Source organism: Callospermophilus lateralis, chromosome 7, assembly GCF_048772815.1.
Source record: "Callospermophilus lateralis isolate mCalLat2 chromosome 7, mCalLat2.hap1, whole genome shotgun sequence".
Taxonomy (NCBI): Eukaryota; Metazoa; Chordata; class Mammalia; order Rodentia; family Sciuridae; genus Callospermophilus; species Callospermophilus lateralis.
In genome coordinates this window covers 18,684,374-18,700,802 of record NC_135311.1, presented here as the reverse complement: position 1 = coordinate 18,700,802, position 16,429 = coordinate 18,684,374, and the positions used below count along the sequence as shown (strand labels likewise).

The 16,429-nt window shown below is 38.4% G+C and overlaps 1 protein-coding gene across 1 annotated transcript in view; it reads right to left on the bottom strand.

Moving 5' to 3' along the window:
• Window positions 1-16,429, bottom strand: part of Spag17 (sperm associated antigen 17) — a 194,555-nt gene that overhangs the window by 106,761 nt on the left and 71,365 nt on the right. The window contains exons 5-13 of the mRNA XM_076861963.1: window positions 15,860-16,049; window positions 14,181-14,375; window positions 12,285-12,466; window positions 8,544-8,702; window positions 7,429-7,492; window positions 7,105-7,217; window positions 1,773-1,910; window positions 1,569-1,682; window positions 863-1,013 (exon numbers count right to left, since the gene is read on the bottom strand). Coding sequence (XP_076718078.1) covers window positions 863-1,013; window positions 1,569-1,682; window positions 1,773-1,910; window positions 7,105-7,217; window positions 7,429-7,492; window positions 8,544-8,702; window positions 12,285-12,466; window positions 14,181-14,375; window positions 15,860-16,049 — 1,306 coding nt within the window. The remainder of the gene's footprint in view (window positions 1-862; window positions 1,014-1,568; window positions 1,683-1,772; window positions 1,911-7,104; window positions 7,218-7,428; window positions 7,493-8,543; window positions 8,703-12,284; window positions 12,467-14,180; window positions 14,376-15,859; window positions 16,050-16,429) is intronic.

The following is a 16,429-nucleotide window of genomic DNA, read 5'->3' as shown; positions in this document are numbered from 1 at the left end:
TGAATTTTCTAATCTACTACATAGGATCATTCAGTGGTTACCTTTTGCACTGGAATACACTGCTTTCATATTTTAATCTTAGTATATATATATATATATATATACAATCAAAATATATATAATCTAATGCCACACACACACATTTATAGTCTAATGTTACATCTGATCTATTGATTAGACTAGATATAAGGAGTTTCTTGATGAAATGAAATTAGAAACTTCAAGTTTCCTTTGAGTACCAAAATTTTTCATTAATTGTGGGTGGCTGCAACCAGAGAATATGAGAATTCAAAGATGGATAACTCTCTATTGGGGTAAAGTTGCATGGTCAGGCTCACCCTGCCCACTTCCCAATAACTACAATGCTATTGTAATTTTTTTGTGGTTTGCAATGATGATAAAGGGGTGCCACATTGAGACAGTGAAGGCAAGGATGGCATTCTCCTAGGAAAGGAATGTGGTTATCTTACGATGGGAGGTTTTTGTTTATTTTAAAAATTTCAAAAATATGTGAACTGTCATTTAAGTAGGATGGGATTACTACATCATCTCAATGACGTCAAGAGAGCGATGGGGGAAGGAGTCAGGGAAGAGGAAGGAAAGATGTGAATTACTCTGGTTAAGGAAACACAGTGGAAAGAAAACTTGGTGCATCAAATTGCAGAATGTTTTGCACCATGGCTGTGTTACCATTGCTACTGAGGATATTCAAAGTGAAAAAGTTGTTGTCCATCAAAATATTCATCTTAGCCCCTGAAAGGTCTTTAAATGATCAAAATACATTTTGCAAATAAGGATGTAATTTGTAGAGGCACATAGGACCACTAATTAAGATGAAGTTAAGAAGAAACAATGTACTCACCACTTGTGCAGAAGTGCATAAGTTCATGGATGGTAGCTAGGCGTTTAGTGCTGTTCCAGGGTGGAGGCAGAGGGAACTGAAGGAATTCCCACAGTGGCAACTTGGATTGCATCTCCTCCTCAATTTGAACTGGGTCAATACCCTTTTGGTCCTGCTCCCACCCCCACCCCCCAAAAAAAACATGACAGAAGGCATTAAAATAAGCCATCAAGTGCCTTATGCATATGGAGAAGGCTAAACATGATACCTTCACTCTTGTTTATTTGGGAACAAGGGAAATCAGTGGTAATTGGGGAAGACAAACTTGGTATTTTGCTGAAGGTCACAGAAACTAGTTCTCACTTTGCCAGAAGTTCCTGGTACACAGAAATGACTGATCTTTATTTGCAGTGACAAACTGCCCAAGCCTCATATATATTCCTCTCTCTCTTCTGAGATCCTTTTCTGGCTTCCACTGTTTTTCATACCAGCAGATATTTAAAGAAAATAACTATGAGGTTTTAATGCAATTTCGGTGGTAGTCATAATCAATTCAACAGTTAATAGTATTAATCTTTCTTTGATGATTTCTCCCTTACCCATCTTTCTTTTCTGACATTCATACCTCGCCTGTTACCTAGCTTTGATGAGGTTATCTAATTGATCCCTTCAGCTGGTGAATTTCAGGTGCACTTTTCAATCACCCTCTGGGCCACCTGATCCTTACCTTCAGTGCGTGTTTCCGGAGAGCGTAAACATCGTGATAGTTCAGTAGGAGGGGGCCTTTGGGCACTGCTTTGGTTTCTCTTTCTTCTTCAGATAAGAATATTTCGTGGAGATTCTATTTAAATTGAAATATATACTCATTTAAGGAGAGACTATATACTTTCCCATCATGTAAAAACTCGTTGGCTAACTCATGCCACCTGACCTTTTTCTCCCTCTCGGAGAGGCAGAGAGAGGGCAGCATAGACACGATGTGAGCTGCGATCCGGTTGTCTAACCCATCTGCTCTCGGGGGTGGCCTCACCAGACTGGGAGGAACAAGATCCTTTTCAGTTGCCACGACCTATAGAAAAGAACCATTGGGAGGGATTGGCTGAGCGGTCAACTCTTTACTGGTACTCCTGAATTTCCATTGCTCTTAGTAAGAGGAGGACTGTTCCTCAAACTAAAGTACTAGTGACAACAGCAGGAAAGTGTCGGCGATTAACACAGTAAAAGGAAAAATGTTTACAGTCTATGCATTTAAGTTGACATGATATTAATACTTGCATTAAAATAGATAACACAAAACACAAATGGTAAACACTAAACTTCAGCAGGAGTCAAAATAACAACAAAAATATTCATTCTTTCTCTTAAAGCACTGAAAACAGGACTAGTGCAAGTTTGTATTTAATATTTAAATCCAAACTAACTGCCTACCACATACTGCGTGGTAGGGCATCTTCATATCCATTAATTCACTCAACCCTCATAGCAATCTTGGTTAGATACTATTTTCTATTTTATAGAGAACAAAATTAGGGAGAGTGAAGCTAGATGACTGGTCCAAGTCTAGGGCTATTGAATAGAGGAATTGGGGTTCAGGCCAAGCGTCCTCATTATTTCTTCAAGAATAAAAAAGTGTAAGAAGATGAGATCAGTAATGGATATTAGTCTCCTTTATGTGGGGAGGGTGAGGTCTAGACAGATTAAATGCCTTATTCAATTTTACATGGCAATCAGGTAAGAGGTTGAAATGTACTCAAGATAGGTACCTAATGTATAGTCTCTTCACTATAATAATAAAAAAATAATAAAATTATTCTCATGATTTTACACCCCTACTAAGATTTCTCACTCAACCTTGGCAGTAGTGACATTTTGGACTAGATGATTATTATGGGGGCTGTCATGTGCCCTATAGAATGTGCAGCAGCATGGCTGGCCTCTACCCCTCTGATGCAAGTAGCACCCCGTTGTGCTGGCAAATCTCCAGACATTTCCAAATGTCCTGTGGGAGACAAAAATAACTCCCTATTGAGTTTTGTTAGTCTACTCTAGGATAACAAAATAGTCTCAGTATTCTATTTTACTTTATTTTTATTTTTAATACTAGCGATTGAACCCAGGAGCACTTAACCACTGAACCACATCCCCAGGTTTTTTTTTTTTTTTTTATACAAGGTCTCAGTAAGTTGCTTAGGGCCTTGCTTGCTAAGTAACTGAAACTGACCTTGAACTTGTGATCCTTCTGCCTCAAACTCCCCAGTTGCTGGGATTATTGGCATGTGCCATTGCACCTGGTTCAGTATTCTTTACTAATTATAAACACTTTACTTTCAAGAATCACTATTTCCAGTCTCTATCTTCCACCTATCTTGTGGACCTGATGCAACCTTGAAAGACCAATCAGAACTGTTCCACTTCCAAAATGGTAAAATCTAATGTCTATTCCTGTAAAATGCCAATCTGGTCGCTCCTATACTTCAACTTTTCATCCTCTATTAAGAAGGCTTTACTCATTTGACACGTACCTAGTACCTACTGGGAGCCTTCCATGTGTTAGTCACTGAGCTCATTATCTTTCCTCTGGGTTATCAGGAACATAGTAATATTGAATACAACAACAATGACTATGGTGGGGCTGGGGTTGTGGCTCAGTGGTAGAGCGCTTGCCTAGCAAGTGCAAGGTGTTGGGTTCAGTCCTCAGCACCACTAAAAATAAATAAGTAAAATAAAGGTATAAAAAAAGCTTTCAAAATGTTTTTTTTTTAAAAGAAAAGAATGACTATGGTAAATGAAGCTCTGATACTGTGAGCTCTTCAGAGTTTGAGTTTTTATAAATTTATTGACATAATAAAACTGTAGTCTTACAAAAACATTATGGGGTGATAAAGGCAAATATTAGTGTGATTGATTAGAAAACTAAGGTAGTCAATAAACAGAAAACTGTATGGTAGAGGTGACAACAGTGACAGGGTCTGAAAAGACTTTAAAATAAACATGGAACTAAGAACAAGCCTGGAAGACTGTGCAAAAATTTAGAGAATTTACAAATTAGAAATCTTAATCCTCAAACAAAACTTTAATAGCAGACCTGAAATAAGTAGGAAGTTAAGGTAGATTTCCAAAATGATAAATTGAAAGAAAATTTAATGAGAATAATTCTAATATTTCAACATCTATCCAGTAATAATTAGGGTAAATAGGAGAAATAAAATTTAAGGTACAATAGAAGGTTTATTTTCAGTATCCACTCACTAATTCAACAACATGTATTCAATGCCGACTAGGAATTAAATGTGGTTATTGTGTGCTGGGCACATAGCAATGACTGAGACCACACTAGGCTCCTACTGACATGGAGCTTACATTCTAATGGGAGGAAAGAGGCAAGAAACAGGTTAATAAATAGATATATTTTAAAATGCTGGTAAATACATTTTAAAAAGAATAGTTGAAATAAAACAAAGTACTGTGATAGAGAGTGCTGTGTGTGTGTGTGTGTGTGTGTGTGTGTGTGTTGTGGAACTTCTTTAAATCAGGTGCTCCAGTGTCATTTCCACCAGACAGAGAAGTTGGGATAAAAAGTTAAGGAAAAATTAAGTAATATATTTGAGGAAAGCCCCATAGGTCTACATTGATGAAAAATTGTGTGTGTGCATGCCCATGTATGTACATATATGTGTGTGCATGTGGCATGCATGTGTTTTTGTGTCAGAGAGAGACATGGAACAGGAGATGAGAAGAAGCTACAATGCAGAAACTAATTTTAACTTTATAGGATACTTTAAGAAATTGATGTGATTAAAAAACAATTTATAATTCCTTTAGATCATGTCGACAGGATGTAAAAAAAAAAAAAAAAAAAACATAGATTTTGCTATTGTTTAGATGTGGTTTGTCCAAATGTGTGTGTGTCACAGGCTTGGTTCTCAAGGTGGTGGGACCTTTAACAGGTGGAGCCTATTGGGAGGTCCCTGGGCATACTGACTTTGGAAGGGACTGAAAGGTAGTTCTCCTGGGAACCTGAGTCCCTTCTCTTTCTTGGCTTCCTGTCTTGCCATGTGATCTCTCCCTTTCACACATGCTGTAGACATGATGCCATCTGCCATGATGAGACCTAGATAAGAGGCCCTCACCAGAGATCAAATCTATGAGGATGTCTGGTCTTGGACATTCAGCCTCCCCAAACTATGAGCTAAATAAATCTCTTCTCTTTAAAAAGTTATCCACTCTCGGGGAATTTTGTTGTAGAAACAGAAAACACAATAATACACCCAGACATAGTCTTTTGTTATCAAATATATACAGCTGCAAAAGAAATAAAGAAGAAAGAAAAGAAAGACTGATTTTGGACATGCACCAGACTTCTCCTCAGCAAATTAGAAGGAAGAAGAAAATGGAGCAATACCATTAAAATACTTTCCCATGCAGGTTGACTAGGTTCAAAAGTCATTTCTGCCACTTACTATTGAACAAGCCACTGAACCTTATTATGGTTCCGTTTTCTGATCTGTAAAATGGGTGATAAAAATAGTTCCTGCATCATAGTATTGTTTTTTAAAAAAATGACTTCATATATTGAAAGCATGTAGAGCAGTGCCTGGTGGATATAAGTGCTATGCATATGTGGCTACTATGAATAACAATTTTTTTAAATATACATAGAACAGTCACAAGAATTGACTGTGTGCATCAAGTCACCGAAGTCACAGGAAATTTTAACTTTGTTAACTTGCAGATCAGGTTTATAGATCATAAAGCAATAAAATTAAAAATCAGTAATAAATTGTAGAAACAAAATTATTCATGGGAAAAATAAGTATATAAAAGATTAAGAACTGAATACATTGAAAATATCAACATGCAGCCAAAGAAATGCTCAAGAGGAAACATAAACTTAAGTAAGGCAAAAAAGACTGAAAATAAATGAAGATTTTAATTAAACCAAATACAAAATAAGCCCCCAAAAAGGATAGGTAAGAAAATAATGAAGATAAAGGAAGAAGTTAATAAACTAAAAAGTAAAAAGGAGTTGGCCAGTGAAACAAAATGCTCTTTCTTTGGAAAGACCAATACAATAGATAGCAATGATCAGCAACCGTATTAGCCAGCTTTTTGTTTCTGCAACCACAATATCCAACAAAAACAACTTAGAGGAGGAAAAGTTTATTTCAGCTCAGAGTTTTGGAGTTTTAGTTCATGATGGGCCAAGTCCATTTCTCTGGGTCCAAGCAGAGGCTGAACATCATGGAGGATGGGTGTGGATGGAAGACCCCCCGTGGCAGCCAGGCAATGGAGAGAGGGCAGGGGGAGGGGGCCACAGGGAAGATGAACCTTTCCAGGACACCCCACCACACACACACAGTGAAAGTTACCACCCAGTCAGTCCATTCAAACTAGGATGGACTGAGAAAGCTACAGCTCTCCTGATCTAATCATTTCACCTCTGAATATTCCTACATTAGCGCAGGAGGTTTTATGGGACATCTCAATATCTAAACCATACAGCAACCAAGATCAAGAAAAGAGAGGGTACAAATAAATAACAACATCAGTCATGAGAAGGGAACATAACCAGATGTTATGTTACTAGTGTGGCTGGTCTTCACTTTGCAGGGGCAGGCTGGGAACACTGATTTTCCTCATGGTCCTGGCTCATGCCTTAATGTGTCAATTTGACCTCCATATCTTTGCCTCTTTCTTGATAATGTCACTATGTCCCTTTCTCCATCAGACTTTCCATCCGGCAATTCACTCAGCCTTTAGAACACTACTAACATTACATTAGTATACAGAGGAACCTAAAAACACATGCAAGTGAATAATACATAGAGCTTGTACCATATCAAAAATCCAAATTAAATGGACACATTTTGTGAAAAACACTAGTGACTAAAATTATCATTAAGAGTAGAAATATCTAATTAAATCTATAGGTTCAAAATAACATTTAAAGATAGCTGAAGACCACTACTACCCACCCCACCTATCCTTGTCCTCTTCTTCCATTAAAACAATACTAGCAAAAGAGAGTTTTAAGGATATGTTCTCTTAAAACTTAGAGTAGTATTAAGTGGACTTCCAGAGCATAGCAAAAGAAAGAGGATTAAAGCTGCTGATGAAAGCCAACTTTGGTTTTATGAAAAAATCTTTGTAACTGAGAATACATTCAGGTATTATGAGTATAATTTTAAAATAGTGTTAAAAGTGGAAATAAAGAGAGATGAAGGGGCTCACTCAAGGCTACCCTCTGGAAAAAGTCCACCCACCTGTTCTAGAATACAATGCAGTATCAAGGGTACAGACATGAATTCCTCTGGGATCGGATTCAGCAAATCATTGTAATATCTCATGTCTACTTCAGTTGTGGTGACGAAAGTCGCTGTAAAACACACAAGACTTTATTGCCCCATTAAGATGTGCTTTCCATTTCTTCCATTAAAATTTCACACATAAATTCAAACAATGACCATGTACTAATAACATAGGAACTGTCAGTGGAAAGGGAGCTGAAGACATTATGAAAGATAGTCATTACTCTTTAAAGTGCCCTCTCATGATGTTGATCCTCCAGCAACAGATTTCATACATGCCTGGTGGTGGAGCGGGTGGTTCTTCACTTTGTGCTTTCTTCTTTCCAGGGGTAGAGTGTGGAGTCTGTGTGAAAAATAATGAAAAAGACACACTGAGATATCCAGCTGAGAGGGGCTTTCATTGAATGCTGCTATGATATCAATAGGATTCTGAGATAAAATCATCTAATATGATAGAAGGAAAAGGACTTGTCTGAAGAAGGAAAGAAGGAGGGGAATGGGTGTGGATCCTTGTCAGTTTTTCCTAACAGCCCACTGAGCAACTTCAGGGAAGGTGATAGGCTGATGGTGCACTGAGAGTACAAAATATTTTCTTCCCTGAGTGACATGGAGTTATGCCACTCTCTCCCTTCCAATCAATCCTCCAGTGCTTCTCCACTGCCTTCAGGATAAAACCTAACCAAACTCATTAATTAATTCAGCACTAAAGGACTTTCCGGATCTGCCTGCCACCTCTGCAGCTTTATTATACTGTTGGTCTCCCTGTTGCATTGGCAGCCTGGACATACTGAACTTCCTGTGGCCTGGGCTCCTGAAATTTTACTTTGTTCCTGTGACTTTGTACCTTATACCTCTTTGTCTCTTTCCTGAGAATGTCATGTGTACCTTTCCATCACCAGGCAATTTGCTCAGCTCAGAATTCACGTTACCAACCCTCCTCTCCACCCTACTCCTCTTCACACCAGGTGAGATGCCATTTCTCTTTGCTTCTGCTGTGGTCTGAGTTGACAGTTCCTGGCATTCATCATGCCATGTTGCAATGGCAGTGGCCTCTGACTTCCATGAGAACAGGGAGTGAGTCTTCACTGTTGTGTTGCCAACACCTTTCACAGTGTTAGCAGCACAGGCACTAAATAAGTGTTGTGATTACTTTTTCAATATCCCTCCTTGCTTTACATGTTGATCATCACTCCATGTGTTGACAAGTGGGTTCCATCCACATCTTTGTGAGGGTCAGAGACCCCACCACTCAGCTCTTCAACATCATGCCTAGGGGCCTTTTCCTTCTTCCCAAACTTAAATGTTAAATTCCAACCAGCAGTATTATCTCGACTCAAGTTTTTATGTCATTTTTCCTTCAGACGCTTTACAAAAGACTTTTGAACCATGCCTACCTCAGAAATCACAGGTTCTAGGAGAGTTTTCTCAGAAACTGCTAGCGGGACATTGATAAGGTTCATGCTTTCCAAGTAGTGCTGGTGTTGCCTCTTCCAGTCCAAGCTGTCATACATCAGGCAGGCAATATTTTCAAAAATTTCGGTGCCCAATTGCATCTACAGGTGAGACGATGAATGACAATTGGCTGTTAGTTTCATACCAGCTACAGGTGAGACGATGAATGACACTTGGTGATTCATTTCATACTATTGTAAACAGGTGCATGTTTGTGTCCCCCTTGCCAACTAAATCTATCAATAATTTATAGAAAAAAAAATCCTTGAATCCCTGGGTCACACTGGATTCCAGTTCTGGTGACCAAATCTGTATCCCTGAACCCTTTTTTTCTTTCTTTCTTTTTTTTTTTTCACTAAATAAATGCAATCTGGTCAGTAGTTTCTACAGAGTGACTGTTAAACTTTTGTTATCTCAGTTCCTTAAACATATTAGTTAATTTGGATATCCTTAGTCAAAGACAAGTGATAGATGATTTCTTACCTGTCTGTGCAGGTAGCACAATGGAATTGCTTACTCAGCTTTCTGTATCATCCACTCCAGGATGCTACAGTGTGTGTGCAAACGATATTTTTTTCTTTCCTCCATGTTTACCTTCTTTCCTTTAACCTGGGCTAACTTTAAGGAAAAACACTAAAAATCCAAGTAGATCATTGCTTCTACAAGGCCCACAAGTTTTATGGGTCCACAAGCAAGTTATAGGTCAGGTGCTCTTATTACTTGTGCTTTCATTTCCAGGAGTAATTTCCCAGGGGTAGGGAATCTCTGTGATTGTTGTGTCTGCTTGGAAGCCAAGAAGGAGTAAATAGGCTCCACCTATTTCTGAGTTGAAGAGGTAAGGTAGAATGAGAGCTTCCTGTGGAAGCAGGGAATCATAGTCTGGCAGAAGCCCAGGGAAGTGCACAGCTCTGCCCATCATAACACACCGATTCATCTGGATCCATGTGCTCATGCTAAGATAGAGATGTTTTTTGATTAAGCTTCAACCTGGCATTCCTTGCCTAAAAACATAGAAATACATTTTCGTTTGTATTTCTAGGAAATGTTGTAATGCATCTGCCCAGTGATCCCTTAGCTTAACCTAGTTAGTTCATTTTAAAATCAAGCACCAAATGATATGCTAAAGGCCAGAAAATTATTTCAGCAACCGGGGTTTAACTTGAGATATTGCAGATGTTGTACATGAGCAGTTAGCACATCTTGATGGGCATTTATTTGATGTAAAGCTTTCGTTACCTTGGCTGAGCAGAAATACAGCCTGCTTGTTTTCAGCCAAGGTTACAAATACTTTCCTCCATCCAGAGAGGAAGAAGGACTCCTTGGCTGGCTCCTATGTTGGCTATGAGGCTGTTATCAACTTATAGGTAGATCTGAGAGTGCAACACAATATATGTGGTCTGCTTCTACTAGAAGTAGATTCTTTTTTTTTTATGTTTATCATGTGATCCTAAGTTTAAAACAAACTTTTATCTTCACTACTAAGTCCAATGGCCTTCTGAAGTCCAACTTTATTGTTGAGTATTATTCAAGACTCTTCCTTTCCCGTCATACTGAATAGTGGGCCTTTCACTCACAAACTATGAAGTACACTTTGACTCTAAAACCTTACTGCAACTCGGATCCACACCAAAGCGCTGGCATGAATGTGATGCTCAAAATTACTTGCAAATCGACTTATAGCAGTGAGTGTGACCAGCTGGGCAGCACAGCCCTAAAGGGCTTTCTAGAGAGCTCAATATCATTGATGCCAGTTGCCCTCATGACCCAAATGTACATATGGGACATTAAACTGCTAAATCGAAGTCAGGAATGCTTTGTCATAATTAGTAAGCTGATAATACCTTTTTGACAAAAAATATTTTTTTCCAAATTTTAATTGTCCTTTAAACTCTTCTCTATAATTGGTAAAAAAGAAAATACAGCCACTATCACATTCTTTAAAATTAAATGGTTAAACTGCTTAATGAATAGAAAGTTGTGAACACTTGGGAGTAGGAGGCAGGATTTCAGGAAGGGTGCTGGGCCTTTTGAAGTTGTGTTTATATGTCACTGTATTCATATCCATGTCCCTATGATGCAATGGAATGCACTCTCTTTTGAGTTCAATATATTTCAGCTTTTCTCAGTCTGTGCCTGGGTAGTAAAAAAGATTCACAGAAGAGAGCTCTCCCTAGTGAAGGAACAAAAGGTACTTGATTGGAGGCTGCCTTAGCATCAATTCCCCAGTTCTTGGTGGGGCAGATGACAGTAGGTCCTTTTCTGAGCTCAGCATTGGGAAGCAGAGAGTAAAAGGGAAGGCAGGAAAACTCTCCACCTCTAGATGAAGGGGCAGAAAGGGGCAAAGGCAAAGTCCAGAGTAACCAGTTTTCCTAAAACTGACTCTGTCACCAGCTACAGCTTTTCTACATCCAGCTTCATTTTGCACCTGTAGTCCAAGACTAATGTTTACTCTGGCTGTTGACAAGTGACTCAAAGTGACTCAAGGGTTCTGTTTCTGCATAGTGACATCTAATGCTGTATGTTGAGAGTCTTTGTAAGTCAAACACAGTTAACCGAGTCTACTTACTCAAGTCAGAAGCTCCTATTCCCCAGCCTATCGTCACAAACAGCCTGCTCTTTGGCTCAGTTACAGGTTTTGATCTCACTCCTCTCCTAGATAGTGAGCTTTTTTTGTGTTCCCTGTTTTCAGTCACTGTAGTAGACACCCATCTACCATCTCTACCCACTTTGCCCTGTTCCTTTCAGAGCACTGGCTGCATGCGGTCCCTCCCTAACATTCTGCTTCAGTTCCACTCCTTTGATGCTGAAATATATAGCCTGTGTGTTGGGACTGGGGATCGAGCAGAAAGTGGCAGGAGAAGTTTTCTGCTTCTATCTTTGTTTTAATAATGGAGGGATGCCTGAACACCTTCCATAGCATCCTTGAAAAGTAGTTACTTGAACTTGTTAAGGGGGGGAAAAAAACCTCGCATGCATTTGGGATTTGCTACATTTCCAAGTATCTGATTTCTCCCTTCTCTGAACTGACGGAAAACTAGAGTGTGCTTCATATAACCCATGGATCTACGACTAGATCTGTGACTCCTGGATCACTGCTTCTCTGGTTCATGGTTTTAGTCTTGCCTCCCTGCAAGTTCCTCAATAGCAGGGGTCAACAGATGTCCTCAGAAAATTTTACCTGTTAATTTGTTGGGCCAGAGGTCAAGTCATCCTATTAGGAAAGAGCTTATTGGTCAAATAAGGTAAAAATATAATTTTGACGATAAAAGCAAGGGTTTAGAAAAACAATGTTTGAACTAATATATCTCTGATATATGAGAGAGGTAATACAATTAACTATACAATTTACTACTTTCACAATCAACATATATTAACATTTTAATTACTGCCTAGAACATTATTGAGATATGAAACAAAGCGATGTACCACTAAATAAAAGAAACACCAATATTTATCTTCATATGCTACATCTTATTCTTTATCACTAGTGTATATGCTAAAAGCTACGGAATCAGATTATAATTGCAACTGGGCATTCAGTGTTATTCTTGTCCTGAAAATGAAGGAGCCTATCACAACATGTTGCAAAGGTGCTCAGTAAATATCAACAGAATGAGCGAATGGAGCAAACGGACCAAGGTCACGTACCAAACCCACACACCCTCACTGACAAGTGTACTAACCATCATCTTGTTGTCTGACCAGTCAGAAGGAAAATTGGCTTCTTTGACCGTGTATTCAAGTCGGGCGACATCAAAGAGATTTGTTTCAGGTTTCTCGTTATTCAGGATTGGTTCCAAGTACTTCCAAAAAATTTTGAGTTCTTTTGTGGTGTTTTCTTTCTTCAAATTTTCAGCTTCTTTATCTAATAATAGCAACATGTTTTACTACAAAATGAGAGTATTGAGTTTCTTCTCACTTTAACTGGAAAAGTGAGTCATGGGCATTGCAAGATATCTATACTATATCAAGAAAAAGAAAAAATGTAATTTGGGGAAGTTTTTGAAACCAGACAACATAATTATGAAATCAGAATATTTTATTTTTGAGGTTGATATTAAAATGAGCTTATTCACCTTGATTTTATAGTTGAGGCCCAGAAAGATTACGATGAGGACACACATTTTGGAAGCTAAATATGCTCAGTATTCTTATCAGTTTGAGATTGCATCTATACAGGACCAGCTTTACTGGCAAATCACTTTTTGACCATATTTGGGTCTGCTATGTAACTGTTAAAAACATAGTTGATTCACTTCTCCTTCTCACCTGGCTAAACAAACTGGATGAGTGATTTGTGCTTTAGTTAACTTTTTGGTCACATTAAAACAGCTACAGACTCTTCTTCAGGCATTTGTACCCTGACTGGAACATAATGACAGATTTTGATAAAGTTATACACGAACATTTGTCTAAAACATTTACGCTTGTTATATCTGTAATTGAATAGTAGGTTTCTACCACTGAGGACTCATTATTCCATTATAAAGTCTATTTTTATGTTAATTTATTTTTATTCATTAAACATTTATGGAAAGACTATATTTGGTACTTATGCGACATTTTTTCACCAGCTTCACTGAGAAATTATTTAATGTAACTAGCCTTTGAGATAGTCAGCAGTAACCTGGGATTGAATCTCAATTCTTTTATTAAATAGCTACCTCTAGTCTGAGATTCCTTTTTGGTGAGATGGAAATAATAAAACGTACTTCCTCAGGATGTTGAGCAAGTGCATGAATCAATGCACTTAATAAAGCCGTTAGCGCCCAGTAATGATAGCTATTATAATCAGGGGTAGTGATTTCTAACGTTGAAAAGCAATTGAAAAAAAAACATAGTGATACAGAAACTGGGATGTGGCTGTATAAGTTAGAAAGCTCTGTGCAAATATTATTAATAAACAGCAGTGAAAGCAACACATATGGCAGAAAGAGCTGGGACTTCTGGAAGCACAGGCTTGCACTGAATCCCCATTCTGCTGTCGAAAGTACACAGTAGCTTTCTGTTTCTTTCCCACAGAGGTGGTCTAGCACAATTCCCTGAGTTGAAGACCCAAAGGCTCAAAATGACTGAATGGCAAAATGGTTGGGATCTTATCCCATAAGTTTGAATTCTCAGGACAGGATGGTAAGTGCCCCCTCTGACTTATCGCAATAAACCAGTAGCAGAGTAGGGCAAGAATCCAAGGCTGGGACCTCACTTGGGTCATTTGGTGACTTGTGGTTTTTACAAGAACATTATCAACAGCAATCCACCCAGAGTATACTTTGGGTAAAAGTTAGAGATCAAAAGTTCCTGAGAACTGTAGTTGCATAACCAAATTTTCTGACTTGCAGTCTGTTTTTTTTTTTTTTTTTTTGTGGCTACAAAGGGGTATAAACACAGGGTATGATTTTAATTTGCAAAATTTACGACTCTTGGCTGATACAGGCAGAATCAATAGCAAATCAAAGTCTTGAAAAGATTTAATAATGTATGTATTATAGGACTATGTTTTGGACAGCAGATTGCATTTGTACTTTAAGGACAGCGGGTAATGTCGAAAGACTCAGTAAGTTGTGTAGCAGACTGCATACCTTCTGGCTGAAGAAAAACTTCCTGCTGCTGGCTAACTGTTGCCAGGTGTGTCTGCAGAGGTTCATAATTCTCTGAAGATATTTTAATCACGCTGGTTATGGGAATGCCAAGCTCAGTCATAATGGCTAATAGCTGAGGATTGTTGAAGCCAACAACAATAATGTAATGTTGGGCACCATCATCTGGCTCATCGTCTGTTCAAAATACCATAAAGAAGAGCAGCCATCATTGCAAAAGAGAACAGGTTGTGCTCAGCCAGTTCAATGGCTATATATATTATGCATGCATTTATAATCCCTCCCGCTTGCCAAAAAAACGGTCTTGTTGGCTGGAATGCAGTAGTGTTGACTGTTTTTCATTACTGCCTTTCCAGTAAGAAGATTGTGGCCATTTTACAAAATATTAAATCACTTTTTCAAATGAGACATAGGTGTAATAGGAGGACAAACATACGTGAGGCCTGTGGTCATGAAAAACGTGTGCTTGGGTTTTGTCAGAGTTTAGCCTCTAGTAACTTTTTTTTTTTTTTTTTTGGTTCTAATCTCTTTGGAGCAACATCTGGCTTTACTCCTGAATTACAAGTAGCTGCAGTTTTGTGGTATTTTATAGGTAGAGGTGTTTACAGGAGAGGGAAATATTGAATATGGACGTGTTTGCTACCAAAGTTATATCAGTGATTGTGAATTCTGAGGATTGGTTGTGTAGCAACTATACATTCATCACATTAAATTTTTTTAAAATACACATTTTCTCTATTTTTTCCTAGATTCATATTAACAAATGAGCTTATCTGAGAATGTGATATTCTGGGGAGTGAGAATCATTGTCATACTTTAATACTGATAATAGATGGCACATAAAAACATTACATTCTACAAGAGCCCATTAAGACCAATTTGTGAATAGTAAAACAGATGCACAACTTTCCATTTTTTTTATGTAATGATTTTTCTTCTGTCACTCAACAAGTCAGTGCTGATTTTGCCCATGAACTCTGTATCATTGCTTCTTGATCTAGTGTACGTAGAAGAGAGCCACAGGAGATAACTGATAATGGATATGAAATATGATGCAGACTTAAAACTGTTCAAAAATAAATCTATTAATTAAAATAAGTAAATAAATAAATAAAATGCAGATAATAACAAGTAGCTCCCTTTGGGTTCAGGGGAGGCAGCAATGAATCACTAATACCTACCCAGGATAAACCATTTTTATATTGATAATTTAAGATTAAAGAAAATTCTAGATGCTCTAATTTGGAAAAAGTGATAATGGGAGAAGTTGGAGTCAGGAAGTTCAAATTAAGTGGCCTGATTTCATTTCCACTTTTTTTGACCCTCCACAACACTCACTTTCTCACTTTTTCCCAAGAAGATCATCTGCTCCTTGGTGGCACAATCAGCTCACTATCTCACTCCTCATCTGTGCTATATAAATGTGCCCAGTGAGACCCATGCTACATAATATATTTGCTAAAAACATAAATGAATTGCAAATAGAAAAAACTTTCCTCTTAGAGTGTCATGGAAAGTTAAGTGATTTATGGTTTTATCAAGAATGAAAAGGCTGGAAAAGATTGAGCATAATTATCCGAATGATTTCTCAAGTATGTCACACGTGGTAAAACAAGAATCAAAAGGCAAAAGGCAGCCAATAGAAGCAGCGCCTTACTGACCGATACAGCAGCTGGTTTCGTCCTCTTCTCCCCTCCGCTTCAGCTCCGTGGTGGTCTTCTTCGCTGTTGTGTTGACCTCGGGCTGATCCTTGCCCTTTCCTTTAGCAACCTTGGCATTTGGGGGCTTCATCTCCTTGGGAGATTTGGCTTTCCCTTTGTCCTTTTCGATCTTAACTTTGTCATCTGTTACCTGAAAAGAGAGAAGACTTTTTCTTTTAACTCCAAATCATACAGTGAGCAAGCGATTCAATATCAGGTGAATTAATCCTTTATTTCAATCCATCATTATTTACTCATTTTTTTCTCTCTCTCTTTTTTTTTATTCTTCAAGCCAGGATAGTGGGGATTCCAGCTTGAACCTAGGCTGTGATGAGGCACATCTATGCATGAGGACTGGAGGGGTGGGTGCCAGGAAGTTGCTCAAAGAGCCTGGAGGGAGAGAGTTCATCCTACCAGAGACTGTGGCCTAAGAAGCCACTTCAGATGTTTGGAGGCAGAGCCAGGAGGATGGCACTGAGTGTGTTGTGGTGTGGGGAATTTAGGTTCATCTTCTAGCCCAACCCTGGGGAG